Source organism: Marmota marmota, unplaced genomic scaffold (genome assembly GCF_001458135.2).
Source record: "Marmota marmota marmota unplaced genomic scaffold, marMar, whole genome shotgun sequence".
NCBI classification, from domain to species: Eukaryota; Metazoa; Chordata; class Mammalia; order Rodentia; family Sciuridae; genus Marmota; species Marmota marmota.
The window spans coordinates 5,009,496-5,023,728 of NW_025999977.1; the positions used below are offsets into that span (position 1 = coordinate 5,009,496).

Below are 14,233 nucleotides of genomic sequence, written 5' to 3' on the forward strand. Positions count from 1 at the left end.
TACCGATATTTTAGCAAATGCTTTCTATTTCTCTTGCTTGTGCATATCTTGGCTGGCGTTATAGAAAAATAGTGCAAACATTATTTCCTTACTCGGGAATGAGGGGTTTTCTTTCCCTTTTTTTTTTTTTTTCCTTCCTCTTTTTTAGTTTGTGTGAAGGGTGGGCAAGGGAGGGGGGGGTTTATGTTGAATGTTTAGTTTTTCTTCTGCATGATACGTCATGTTGTGGGATCTTTAGAAAACTTCATACTGTATGAATAAGAAAATAAAATATTTGAAACTTGCTTGAATGTTTTCAGTGGTGTTTGATAGACTTACACAGCTCTCAGTTTTTCTTCCTTCTTTTATATTTCTTAAAAGCTCTCATAAAATGAGGTTTGATTTTTCACTTTAACTCATAGGTAAAATTTATCTGCTTTATTGCTGGGTAAAACAGCAGGTCATTACAAAGCCCTATAGTACTCCCCCATCATTACTTACCTAATCTGTCAATATTTACCCTTTCTCCAGGCATTTTAGCCTCGTTGTAGTACCTGGGGCTTTCAGTTTACTCTCATCTTTTGGTCACCAATTTAAAAATACACATACCCCTGAGTCTCCTTTACTCCACTCATCCTCCTCGCCCTATTTCTGACATGGTTATGTATTTTATCTTCCTTGGCTCTAGAATAAATTGCATGAAAATTCCACCAGATTGGTGATTTGTCTCTTTTTTCTGCCGAGAGCTCCAGTGGTTCTTATTACCTAGTTTTGTAGTGTTGGCTGGATATTTATTTAATAAATGTGATCCCATTTATTAAATGGGATTAAATGGTTTGTGATCTTATGTGATTTATAGTACTTTATCACCCTGCATAAATGTGAAAATTAGTATTTTTAAGACTTTAATTCAACAACTATAGAGTCCCTGAATATACTTCACTGTATTAGGTACTTCAGATACTCTTGACAGGTAAATGTTATCCCTGGCCTAGCTAAGTTATGGAACATTGGGTATGTTTTACACCTGAAACATCCATATTGTCAGGTACTCACTGGTTATGAGAGATTTATACATTGAGTTCTATGTGGCTCCTCCATATCTGAGGTGTATAGAATAGTTCAGCCTAAGCGAACGTATGCATTTAAGCTCTCCATCTCCTTTATCTGATTGTAACTGTCTTTTAAGTGTAGACAGGATCTCTCTCCATTAAGTAAAATGGCAACACACATGGGTAGGAGAAAATACTTGCTAACCATGTATTGGAGGTATTGAAAAACTACTAAAAACCTAATTAAAATAATGGTCAAAGGTCTTGAATACACATTTCTGCAAAGATATAGAAATGACCACTAAACACAAAATGTTGCTCACCAGCACTAGTTGTGAAGGAAATGCAAATTAGTCACAATGAGATACCATTTACTAATTGTAATAGATGGAATATCACAGGGCTAGGGTTGTGGCTCAGTGGTAGAGTGCTTGCCTAGCATGTGTGAAGCACTGGGTTCGATTCTCAGCACCATAAAATAAATCGATGTCCATCAACAAAAACAGATGGAATATTACAAAAAGGGAATGAGTTGGGAGGATGTATAAAAATTGAAAGACGACAGTACTGCTGGTGAGAATGTCAAATGGTACAACCACTGTGGGAAGGAATATGGCATAAACTCAAAATATTAAACAATTTACTATGCGATCCAGTAATTCCACTTCTGTGTACATATACCCCAAAGAAATAAAAGCAGGGACTCAAATATATATTTGTATACCTGTGTTCTGGGCAGCAGCATTCATAATATTCCACCAAAAGGTGAAAGCAGCCCAAGTGTTCTACAGATAGAGAAAAGGTGGTATACAATGGGATTTTTGCCATAACAAGAAGGAAAACTTGACACGTTATATAACATGGGTGAACCTCAAAGATGTTAAATGAAATGTGAGATTCTGGACAAAAAGTAAATAAAAAAGAAAGAATGGTGGCTGCCAAAGGCTGGGGGGAGAGAATTAAGAATGTTAAAACGATGGGTACAGTTTCAGTTGCAGAAGATAACAGTTTTGGAGATTGACAGTAGTGATGGCTGCACAACAGCGTCAATGAACTTTGTCACCCAATTGTATGTACAATCAAAAATGGTTTAAAGTGGTAAGCTATTTTAGAACTTTTTTTTTTTTTTTTAATAGATGGTAAGAGAATTTCTATCTTTCGTAATTTTCAGAACTTACTAAGAAAATGGTGTTCAAGCTCAGGTCCTGAAATATTCTTAGTCTTCAAAGATTCCCTACACTAAAAAATTTCCCCTTGCATTAGCTAAACATTTAAGTCCACTGCTATTTCAATCTTTCACTTCCATTGGGCATTAAAATCTATCAGCTAACCAAATCAAACGGGTGAGTCCTTGATCTCTCAAGCCTTCTGTAGAATTCATTGGTTTCTTTGACCAAAGAAATAATTGATTTTTCGCACAAGTATTTTATAAGTTATAGAATGGTTATGTGTGTTGTCACTGTATACTTTCAGGAATCTAACATTAAACATGCTTCCCGTCTTAACATGGTTAATATGGCTCTAGGATCAGGAAAATTAGGGCTATTTCTCACATGATCAACAAACATTAGGTTTCTTACCTACCATCATAGTTCCAGGAAGCCTAAGAGTTGGAGCCCAAGTCTTCTGAAATGATGAGAAAACCCTCAGCCTCCTCCCTTAGCCACAGAATACCTAAGAAAATACTCCTGGGCCCATCACCCAGGCATGTATTAATTACATCAGTAAACTAATAAATCAGAATAGGAATTGTGATGCTGATATCTGACAATCATAATAGGCATTCATGATAATTTTAATAAACACAACAAATGCTATAGAAATGTGGATAAGCCTGGATAGGTTTTGAGATTAGACTTAGTGCGCTGCCTTAAAGAGAAGGGTTTAAAATGATTTGATCCAGGCTGTTGAGATCAACTACCAGTGTGATATAGTCAAATTTATTATCTTCATTCATTCTTCATCCTTTTCTATTCCAACAATCAGCTACCCTCTAACATGCTATCTCCCTTTAAAACCCAAAATGCTACTACGCCCCACCCCCCAGAAGGGGTGTAATATAAATTGTTGACTAAAGAGGGGCTCAAAACAAGTCTTTCAAGTTCAGCATCCCAAATTTTTAGATACCAAGGAAACATGTTTGCTCTATTATATTACTGATAGTTGCAACTAACAAAACCAAAACATTATTTCACTTTAACAGAGAACTCAAAGTTTTCTAATCAAAATTATGCCCTTTACTTCCTGCCTCAGTTCCTTAAAAACAAACACAAAACATTTATAGTTGCCTTGTAATGGTTCACTTCAGTCTAACTGCTTGGGAACTGGATTAAAGCTGTCAACTTTGTTTCCCAAAAAATATATATACTAAGGAGTAGTCAGTTTTGAAAGTACCGTCCTGGGCAAAGAGTGGGGTGGAAGGGCAATAATGCCTAAAGACTGTACAGGCTGTTGGGCTGGGGTTGTGGCTCAGCGGTAGAGCACTTAAAAAAAAAAAAAAAGACTGTACAGGCTGCAGTAATAACAAAGTCCCAAGATACACTTCAACAAGGCAAGTAAAGGATTGTAATACCTACACTTACACATTCCCCATGCCAATGGGTGGGACTCACTCCGCAATTTCCAGCTGGATTCTTGGTTAAGAATATTCCAACCAATGCAATGTAAAAAGTAGTTTAGTTTGGGACACATGTAACTGATAGAGTACAAAGTTTAATAAGAATATGTTTAATTCTTGAGTGAACTTTCTGTTACTCCCATCATTAAAAGTTTTGGTCAAGTGTTATTCATTTGTACCAGAGAATAGTTATCAACATCAAATGAGTTATGGGGTAGGTTCCTTCCCTTTTAAAAATGAATAAAATAATCAGATCATAGCTTATCAGACACTAGTTTATCACTGCATTTGCAGAACAGTTTTTTGGGGGAGGGGATTTTTTTTTTTTTACTACTTCGCTGATTAGGAGAAATATATCCAACATCTTTTGTCTGACTACTTTGTTAAATATTTGAAAAACTTTCACATCAACCTTGTGATGCAGGTCTTTAATTTTAGAAACTTCATAACTGGTATAAAAGATTATCAGTTATTGGTTCATACAGTAGAGTCAAACTGCTGCTCATGACCTGATTCTAAAGTGTTTCCATAATACCAGTATTAAGGAAAAGTCATGATTCATAGGTTATTTGAGATAATTCTTTTAATTACAATTTACAGAAATGTTTATAAATTTATAAATAAAAACTTAAAAATTCATACAGAAGTTGGTTAAGCAAGAAATTTCCTCTACATGAGAGAATTCCAAATTGCAAATCTGTTTTCTGTGATTTAAAATAAAAAACACGAGAAATTGCTGGTTGTGGTGTCACAAGTCTGTAATCCCAGCTACTTGAGAATCTGAGGCAGGAGAATTGCAAGTTTGAGGCAGCCTGGACAACTTAAGTAGACCCTATCTCAAAAAAAAAAAAAAAAAAAAAAGAGTAAAGAAGGGTTGGGCTGTAGCTTAGTGGAAGAATGTTTGTCTACTATGCATGAGGAGTCTCTTGGTTCAATTCCCAACATTAAAAAGAAAAACCAAAAAACAAAAAAATAAAGCTTAATGTGTAGGTATAATAATAATAATAGATTCTGTCATTTAAATTATCCAAAAAGCTATTCAGTGTGAATACTATTAAATCTTTCCTGTTTATACTTCTTGCTGAGAACAGAAGAAAGGATCCAGTCTCAAAGTGACTAAAAAATAATTCACATGGTTTCATGTGATCACCTTCAGGGTACAAGGTCTTTTTCTTTAAGAGTCCAAAGATGAGATAAAAAGTCTCTGATTTGAAATCAGAACCGATCTGCTGCTCGGCTAGCCACAGCTCGAATATTGCCATAAACCTTTGATGGAGGATTTCCTGTAAAGGAAAAAATAAGTAGTTTACATACACTGATATACTCACATAGACTCTATGGAAAAAAGTCTACAACCCTAATAAGATTAAGGACATTTTTAAAATTGGATCTACTTTATATCATGAAAAGAACCTACAGAAAAATATACCCAAATATTCTCAATTAAAGGCACTGAATATCAAGATAATTCAAAAAGGAGCCTGTCAGCAATAGGAGAATCCCCAGGTTTTCTGAGCAACTTGGACTAAAGGAAACAAACCGACTAAAGCTTTTCAGCAGTTCCCCTGGTGTTCTCTCTTCTGGAATGTTTTTTTATGTACTTACTCAGGGAACAGCACCAGAGATTTAAGTAATATTACCCAATAAAACTTTTATCTTCTCTAGAAGACAAATGAATCTAAGCAAATACTTCAACATTTTTTGCTAGGTCCATATTTGCTATCTTAGAAGAGCTTCTCCACAGTACCTAAACTGCTTTGCGAATGGGGTTTGAATTCCTAAATTCCCTATTATTTCAAGAGAAAATACACACACACACACACACACACAAAGTACACTGCAATTACCCAGGATGAGGTTGCAAATGGCAGTTCTTGCCATCTTGATGTTTTGGAAAGACCCAAGGATGTGAACTTTCCTGAAAGAGATAAAGTGAGACCAGTTAGCCACAAACAGCATTTCCTTACCTAAATCCTATAATCCAAAGATTCTGGAGAATCATGATAAGATTCCCATTTCTACATGAAGGCAAGGGTAATGGCCATGCAACTCTGTAAACATCCTAAAGAGTAAATTTTTAAAGAGTGAGTTTTATGATATATGAATTGTATCCCAATAAAAAATTATCAGAAAAGATAAAAATTAAAAACAAACTAAGATTTCTTTTAAGATTCTTTCTTACTAGGGCTACTATCAAGTGCTTTCATGTGCTAGGGCTTTATATATATGTTCACACAATCATCACATAAACTTTACTAGGTAGAAGTTATTCCCATTGCACACATAAGAAAAGAAGGTTATAAGAAATCAAGAAACCTAGGGCTGGAGATGCAGCTTAGTATTACAGCACTTGCCTAGCACATGCACAAGGCCCTGGGGTTCAATCATCAGTACCCAGACTGGGGAGAAATCAAGAAGCCTGTCCAAGACTATACACTGGCAAAATTGGTGAATGAACACTCAAAAATGCAAGTAAAAGTGTACTTAAATAATATCATACCTCAGTTTCAACTGCAAAGCTTTCTAAAGATTATCTAAAATTTTTTTTTTGGTGAGGATCACGGGACTGTTTTTAATAGTTATTCATCATGAAATGACTCAAATAATTGGTAATAATTTTGGTTTTTGAGTCCATTTTCACTGTGTCCTCTACAATAGTCATGAGCTAAATCTGCCATATCTTCAACTTCTGTTAACATCCCCTTCACATCATTTCTTAACAAAAACGTACCTCTCAAATGCAGCCAGTTTTTTCTCTATGAATCATGTACCACTGAGGCTGAAGGGGGCAGGGCCTTCTTGACTTCTCTTAAAAACCTTTAGCTTTGAATCTACTCTCTTCAAACCTAGTAACCTGCTTTGCTGTGGTCCTCAGCTGTCCCCACAGATCATCCTCAAAAACATTAGCTCACTCCTGGCTCACTGTCTTTGACTACTGTCATCACAATTTCTGATCATTTCAATATCTATGAAGATAACTAACTCCAACACCCTAGCCTAGCCTACTGGGTCCCTGACATATTTTATACCAATATTGGATATTGTTTTCCAAGCTACTCCACAAACTTTCACTTCTGTGGTCACAGTCTGGATTTGTCATTACTAAAATCTACAACCCCTCCACACTTTCAATTTCAAACATTCAGTCTCCATCACCTTCTGTCATTTCATTTCATACCACTTAATGCACTCACATCATTAGTCCAGAGCCCCGCCAGGACCTCTGATCTTTTTTTTTTTTTTTTTTAAAGAGAGAGTGAGAGAGAGAGAGAGAGAGAGAGAGAGAGAGAGAGAGAGAGAGAGAGAATTTTAACATTTATTTATCTTTTTTAGTTTTCGGTGGACACAACATCTTTGTTTGTATGTGGTGCTGGGGATCGAACCCGAGCCGCATGCATGCCAGGCGAGCACGCTACCGCTTGAGCCACATCCCCAGCCCCACCTCTGATCTTTTGATCTTACCAATCTTTACACCTCCCTCCCCATCCCTAACTCCCCAACACATACACCCTGCTTTCCCTCAGCTGAACACACTCATCCAATGGCTCCCCACTGACACAGTAACAGCCAAAGTCCTTACAGTGACCCCATGGTGCGGTGATTTCTGTTCACATCCCTAATTCCCCTGTGGTGTACTTTACCAGGCCCATAAGGCCTCCTTACGCTGCCAGACATGCCCTCAACTTAGGACCTTCATGTTTTTCCTTCTCTCTAAAATGCTCCTCTTCCAAATACCAGCAGACAGACTCAACACATAAGTGTGCTCCTTCACCAAATGCCACTAAAATGACAGTTCAGACCTAAACCCAAAGGAAGAGGATGATGAAGGTAATACATTCTGGGAGGTGGAAAGCAGACAGATGTGTGGGAATTAACTTTGTAGACCCAAGTGACCTGACACCTAACTCGGCAGTGGGAACATCCTGAAGCAAAACTCAAGGAAAGAGACACTGGGAACCAAGGATTCTAATAGCAAAAAGGGCAAAAGTGAAAGGAGAAGTCAGTATGAGATAGAGAGAGGGTGGGTGGGTGCTTAGGGAACAGAAGGCTCCAGGAGAGATTTCTAAAATGTCTGATGCATCCAAATAGACCAAGAGGAGAGATAAATGATGAGTAGCTCTTTGCTGAATCAGTACACTGAAAATTAAGAAAACACACTGACACACCTCCTCAAGTGAAATCAAAGTTGCAAAGGAGAGAGACCACCTGGTTCAGTTATAGAATATACTGAGCACTGATTTCTGTGTTCATGTGACACTGACCCTGGACTAATGAAAAAACAAAGTGGCTGTATGGTGAAGAATAAGTTGGAAGTGCTAGTGAAACTGAGTGTATGCACTGCAGACAGAAGAGGGTGTGAAAGAAAGCTATATCATCTTTCATGGCTGAAAAATAAATTGAGAAGCTGTATGTCAGGAAGACATATGGGAATATAGATATTAATAATAATAATAATAATAATAACAACAGCAACTATTATTATTATTATTATGCTGCTGATTGAACCCAGGGCCTTATGCATGCGACGCAAGCACTCTACCAACTGAGCTATATCCCCAGCCCTATTATTATTATTTTTGAGACAGAGTCTCACATTATCCAGGCTGGCCTCACACTCACCATTGCCTGCCTCAACCTCCTAAGTAACTAGGATAACAGGCACCTGCCACTGCACCTGGCTCAAGAAAAATACATTTTAAAATTAGCTAAGAGAAATGAAACTTGTTTCCTCTGAAGAGGGTGAAATGGAGGTATATGGCAGACATTTTTGGTTTTTCAAATTACATGTATATCACACTTTGATAAAATGCAGCATGAAAGACGAAGAAATACAGAAAACAAGAACAGATAAAGTAGGACTACTTTTGCTACTAAAATAACCAAAGTAACCTGGGGTGGGGGTAATAGTTGTAAAGGAATAAATGTTTCAGGGCACATAGGCATCCGATCTGGTATTCTGAATATATCTGAAACAAATTGTTTTTATTTTTATATATTGCTCATATTATACTGCACTTTGCCAGGTTATTAGCAATTCATTAAACTAAAAACAACCACTTACTGCTGCATAATAGTCTACTTTATGATTATTTCACAATATAAATTGTTACACATTGGGTTTCCAATTAGTCTATTTATAGCAAAAGCTTATAAAAACAAGCACATTTCTTAAATTTCAAGTAGTTTGTAAATAAGTTTAACAAAAATAGAAAAGATATAAAAAGTAATTCTATTGCAACATTATTCATAATACCCCCCAAATGAAATAACCCAAATATCAACTGTGAATGGATATACAAAATGCAATGTCTATGCGATGATAACAGTTGGCAACAAAAAGGAACTACTACTAACAAAATGGAGAAACTCAAAACAACATGCTAATTAAAAGAAGTCAAACACCAAAGCCTTTGTCTGTATATTTCTACTTACATGAATTTCTAGAAAGGCAAAACTCAGTGATAGGAAGTAAAGCAGTGCTTCCCTGAGAACACAGTGAGTGAAGGAACATTGAAAAGATGCACAAAGGAACTTTCAGTATGATGAACTATGAGGTTGTGATGGGGCAACAGGATTACACTACATTTCCCAACTCACTGAACCAGACACTTAAATAGGTGAATTTTATCGTATGTAAGTTATGCCATAGTAAACTATTAAAGAATGGTTTAAGTTTTAAGTTAACACTACTAAATGTACAAATTAGCAATTTAACAATAATTAAATTTAAGCCATAACTTCACAAGCAAATAATTTTTATCTTTGGAGTTCTAAATTAACAACTCTAGGCTCAATCCATAAAAGATCAAAAACAGAATACACCTGGCGTCAGGTAGAGGGCCACCAACACAGTATTGTAGTTATCTGTAAAGTGCAATGGACGTCTAAAATTTAGAACCTAAATAATGATGACTCCCTGAGTTTAGAGCAAAAGTGAGATGATCTTAAATGAAATTTTTTCTGGATTTAATTGCAAGCAGGTCCCTCCTCCCTTTAATCAACTGCTTCATTTCTCAACTTCATAGCATTATATAAGCTTCAAGTCATATACCAGTACAATCCACAACCTGGCAGCAGAGAAGATTCAACCTTAGAGAGGGGTAATCCCAGCTTTGCTTTCAGCACCCTTATCCTCATTAAGCCCATATCATCTTATTTATGTTCACATGTAACTACTTGACAGCTATTTTTACCCAAAGCACAATACACATCTTCCTTTTATGAAAGGCTTTGAAATATAAACACACACACACACACACACATATACACACACAAATATAAATCTACAAAAAATACAAGCTATGGATTTTAAAGGAAAACCTCACAATGGTATTTGAAATACCTACTGCATACTCTCTCCTAACGAATCAATAGATTCCCTGATTAATTTATCTGCAATACAGTTTCTTTCAATAGTGATTCTAAATATTTCTATTATTGCTAAATGAGAAAAAAGTTAAAATTACTAAAATTTTTTTCAACAACTTTAATCTCAAAACAGATGATTACTCATTCAGAACCATATATTGACAAATATTTAGTGGCAACATTAAACATAAAATATAACATGACTTTTTTGAAACTAACAAAAGATCAAATATAAATTATGACAAAATAATTTTCTCATGATCAGAAACTTACACATCAGCCAAAACTATCCGCGTCCGCGTCACATTCTCTATGGTGAATTTGGTTTTTCCTCCTTTGCCAGCAATTCTTCCTATTGCCCTTGACAGGTGGTCTCCCTTTAGGGGCTTAACTAGAGAAGAAAAGCAAGACCTCAGGTGGTATAAACTTACATTTTTTAAAAAAGTGCTAATAACACAGTTCTATTGATGCTATTAGAAAATTTAAAGTGTGTTACTTCTTCACAAGAAGACCATGACATGCTTACCATCTGTAATTTCAAAAGACTCTAAGAAGAGGTCATCCAATCTGATGAGGGCAAGAGCATCCTAGAATATAAAAATAAACACTGTGAGGGCAATCCCATTTAGACACCAAGAATGAGTGACAGGAACTAAAATTCAGACTCTAGAGTTAGAAGACAAATTTTTAAAAATTGATTAATCCAATGAAATGTCCACATTGGATATTTTTCAGGTTCCCATTTAAATGTCACGAAATCACTCACCTCCACCTGAAACCCAAGAATAAAGGCTTTCACAAAATCAGCTGCTTTTGTCAGAGCGCTAACATCCTTGGTTTCTTTACAAGTCTGGGTGGGGGAAAAGAATACAGATTTACAGAGAGCAATGAAAAACAAAATAGTTTTAACAAAATACTAGAAATAATTTTTCCCATTATTATAACTCCATTCACCATCACCCTTCTCCAGCACAGTCTACAACCCAGTTTTGGGAACACTGTCTTTAGTTTGCAAAACAAAACTTTCCTGGCTCCTTAGCAGGGCAGTTCCACCCAAAGACTGTCAAATGACTGGATGCATTCTATTACTGATCAGGCTTCTGAGGTTACCACAACATTCCTGTGGCTCAGCCCAAAGGATCACACTCTGAAAGCCCTCCATCTTTTCCACCCTTTCAATGCGCTAGCTCATCATCTTCTCTTCTCCTTCGTCTTCCCTAAGAATCCTGACCTAATCTTCTTTATTCAATTATCTAAATGCTGATGTCTTCCAATCAATAACTCTGGTCCTAACTACATACATGCCTGGAACTGAAGGGGAAACCAAGAAAGTTTTAAGCAGGGATTTTGACGTCAAATTATTTACTTAATAATAGCAAAAACAGCCGCTATTGATAAAAGGCCTACCACTGTAAATAGCATACTTGACACTATACCTCTGATCTATGTAACAACCTTGCAACCTTGAATGTTAAGTGATATAAATTAAAAAAAATTTTTTTGTATTAATGGGGATTGAACTCATGGCCTTGTAATGCTAGACAAGTGCTCTGCTGCTGAGCTATATTCTCAGACCTTAATATTTCAAATTTGAGACAGGATCTTGCCAAGTTGCTCGGGTTGGCTTTGAACTTGCAATCCTCCCGCCTTAGATTCCTGAGTAGTTGGGATTATAGATACACACCACTGTGCCTAGCTAATTATAAATACTTTTATATGTTAGAAAACTAAAATACTAAAAAGTAAAAATAAGATTCAAACACTGACTCCAAAACTATTATTTCTACTTTCCCACCCAGATTCACAATCTGTATGAAGAGATCACATATTTGACAAATTTAAAACCATACAGGACTATATAATGGAAAGTATCCTGCATTTTCACATTTAAAACTAGACTACAGATATGATTCCTATACACGACTCTGGGCAAGTCTCGCAGGTACTCCAGGACTGAAGTTTATAAAATAAAGTCAGAAAGGAAGGTCCTAAGTGGTTCTTACTAGCATCAATAGTCACACTAGCCTGATTACTTTGGCCAAGATAATTCATTTCTTTAATGCTGTGCCCTCATATCTATAACAGTGGAATATAATCATAGAGCTGCTGCCCTAAAGACCAAATAATGTAGTGCATGTTAAAGTACCACTATGTGCCTGCTATATGGCAGCATCATTGAAGATCACCAAAGTGATGACCCTATAATAAACAAGAGCAAAATACAATAGAAGCTTAGGCACTGAAGAAAAGACTGAAAATGGACTTATAAGGGAGAAAAAACTTGAGCTAGATCTCGAAAGATGACTGGAACTGAAGGAGGAAGAGAAAATGAGCAGGGAAGTGAAGACCTTTTTCAGAAAACAAAGCAACCAAAAAGTATGGACATAAAGAAATGGTGAGAGATGAACTTATGATAGGGTCTCCTACATGAAAGGCGGTGAAAAACTTAACTTTTATTCTTTAGAAATGCTTAGGAAGCCAGGACATCAAAATATAAGTACTGTGGTCTAAGAAAATCTGGCACAAATGACATAGAGAAAGACTTAAGACAATGATGTGGGGGAATTACAAGGAAACAAGAAGTCTTCACATGAAATCATAAACACCTGAATGCAAGTGATGATGGGAACAAAGAGGGGTTCTACCATCACAACCTAAGATATTTTAAAACATACCAGTTATTTACAGTTGTGCCTCTTTGTCCTAATGCCAATATAAGAATCCTCAGAAAGGAAAATACATTAATGTTGGTTACTGATTCTCATACAAAATTGGAATCCAGAAAAAAAGTCCAAAATAAAATTTTAATGTCTAACTCCTAGAGTGACACCCTGGAATGACAACATGTACACATATGTGTGCAACATTCATTCTCAAAGTAACACAGATCAAAAGGGTACCTTTAAAACATATAGTATTTTGAGCCAGGCACAGAGGTTCATGCCTGTAATTCCAGTGACGCAGGGAGCTAAGGCAGGAGGATTTCAAGTCCTAGGCTAGCCTCAGCAATTTAGGGAGGCCCAAGCAACTTAGTGACAGCCTATCTCAAAATTTTAAAAATGAAAAAGAGCTGGGGATGTGGCTCAGTGGTAAAGCACTCCTGGGTTCAATCCACAGTACCAAAAATAAATAAAAAGGCAAATGAATAAAGTGTTTTGTACTACAGCAAGGACTTAAATTTATTACTTATACACTTGGGTGTATGGCAATCTCTTTATTTTGCTTTTCATCAACACAAAACATTATAGAAAATACACACAGGTAGCCAGTATTTTAATATGATCTCGGAATCAGTTCTGGAATGCAATTTGAATTTGTATTAAATGCAGATTCTGAATACACTTGGTAAGTTCAAACTCATTATGATATATTTAAAAACTGAAGAAAACCATTTAATGAAACAGGTCCCTTGAAGGAAAATCTGCTTGTACTTTTTCATCCCTGGAGTAGAGAAAAACTTGGTGTATATGGAAATAGTTGACATTCTCCTTACCCTGATTTCTACATTTCTTGATTTCAAATTAAAGCGTATCTGAAGTCCCAAATGTTCTACAATAGGAGTAAATATCTTCATCCAGTTTTCTTTTAATGGTGTGTATCTGTTCGCTGGGACTGGAATTTTCCGCATTTCTTCTTTTCCACCCTGCAATTAAAGGAAAAAAAAAAAAAAAAAAACTCAGGACACGCGAGGAGGAATGAGGGTGGAGGGCGGGGTTGTAAAACGACAGCAGACTTACAAAACGCTGCTCTTTAACCAAGTTAAACTTCAGAAGAGTCACTTCACGGCAACAGAGCCCCCACATTCAATATCATGCAAAGACTACCAGCCTGATCAGCCTCTGGTCCCCCAACAAGTACCACAAGTCCGTCCCCAGAGAGGGGCGGGAAGACGGGCCTCTTCGCCGGCCGGGCCTCCTCGGTGTCCATGCAGCCCGCGTCCCCGCTCTCCCCTGCTGCGGACAGTTGCGCTGCCTGTCGTTTCTTAGCCCGCCGGCCTCCCTTGCGGGTGACCTGGGTGAAGCCGTCCTCAGCCCCAGCGCTCAGTGTCTCCATCTCGACTGCCCACCAGAAGTTCCAACTCCAACACGTGCGCTGCTGCACTACGCAGGCGCGCCGCACAGGAGCCAGCCTTCGCCAATCAACACCGGGGCTCCGCCCCCTTTCTAAGAGGTCCCACGCCGGGGTCCTGAAGCAGACTTTGTGAGAGCGTATGCCT

At 37.1% G+C, this 14,233-nt stretch overlaps 1 protein-coding gene across 1 annotated transcript; it reads right to left on the reverse strand.

Moving 5' to 3' along the window:
* Positions 1 to 4,213: 4,213 nt before the first annotated feature.
* On the reverse strand, positions 4,214 to 14,129 carry Pno1 (partner of NOB1 homolog). The gene is made up of 7 exons (XM_015479585.2): positions 13,876 to 14,129; positions 13,511 to 13,660; positions 10,784 to 10,867; positions 10,544 to 10,604; positions 10,291 to 10,408; positions 5,496 to 5,566; positions 4,214 to 4,931 (listed from the first exon to the last, which is right to left on the reverse strand). Exons 1-7 carry the CDS (start codon positions 14,068 to 14,070, stop codon positions 4,864 to 4,866), a joined length of 747 nt encoding a protein of 248 aa, XP_015335071.1. The 5' UTR covers positions 14,071 to 14,129; the 3' UTR covers positions 4,214 to 4,863.
* Between the last annotated feature and the right edge of the window lie 104 nt (positions 14,130 to 14,233).

Excerpts from the sequence above, each read along its gene's own strand:
- Pno1 (XM_015479585.2), bottom strand. The coding sequence starts at position 14,070 with ATGGAGACACTGAGCGCTGGGGCTGAGGACGGCTTCACCCAGGTCACC. Across the intron at positions 13,661-13,875 it reads TCTCTGGGGACGGACTTGTG|GGTGGAAAAGAAGAAATGCG; the intron begins GTACTTGTTGGG and ends CTTTAATTGCAG. Across the intron at positions 5,567-10,290 it reads CGGATAGTTTTGGCTGATGT|GAAAGTTCACATCCTTGGGT; the intron begins GTAAGTTTCTGA and ends TATCTCTTTCAG.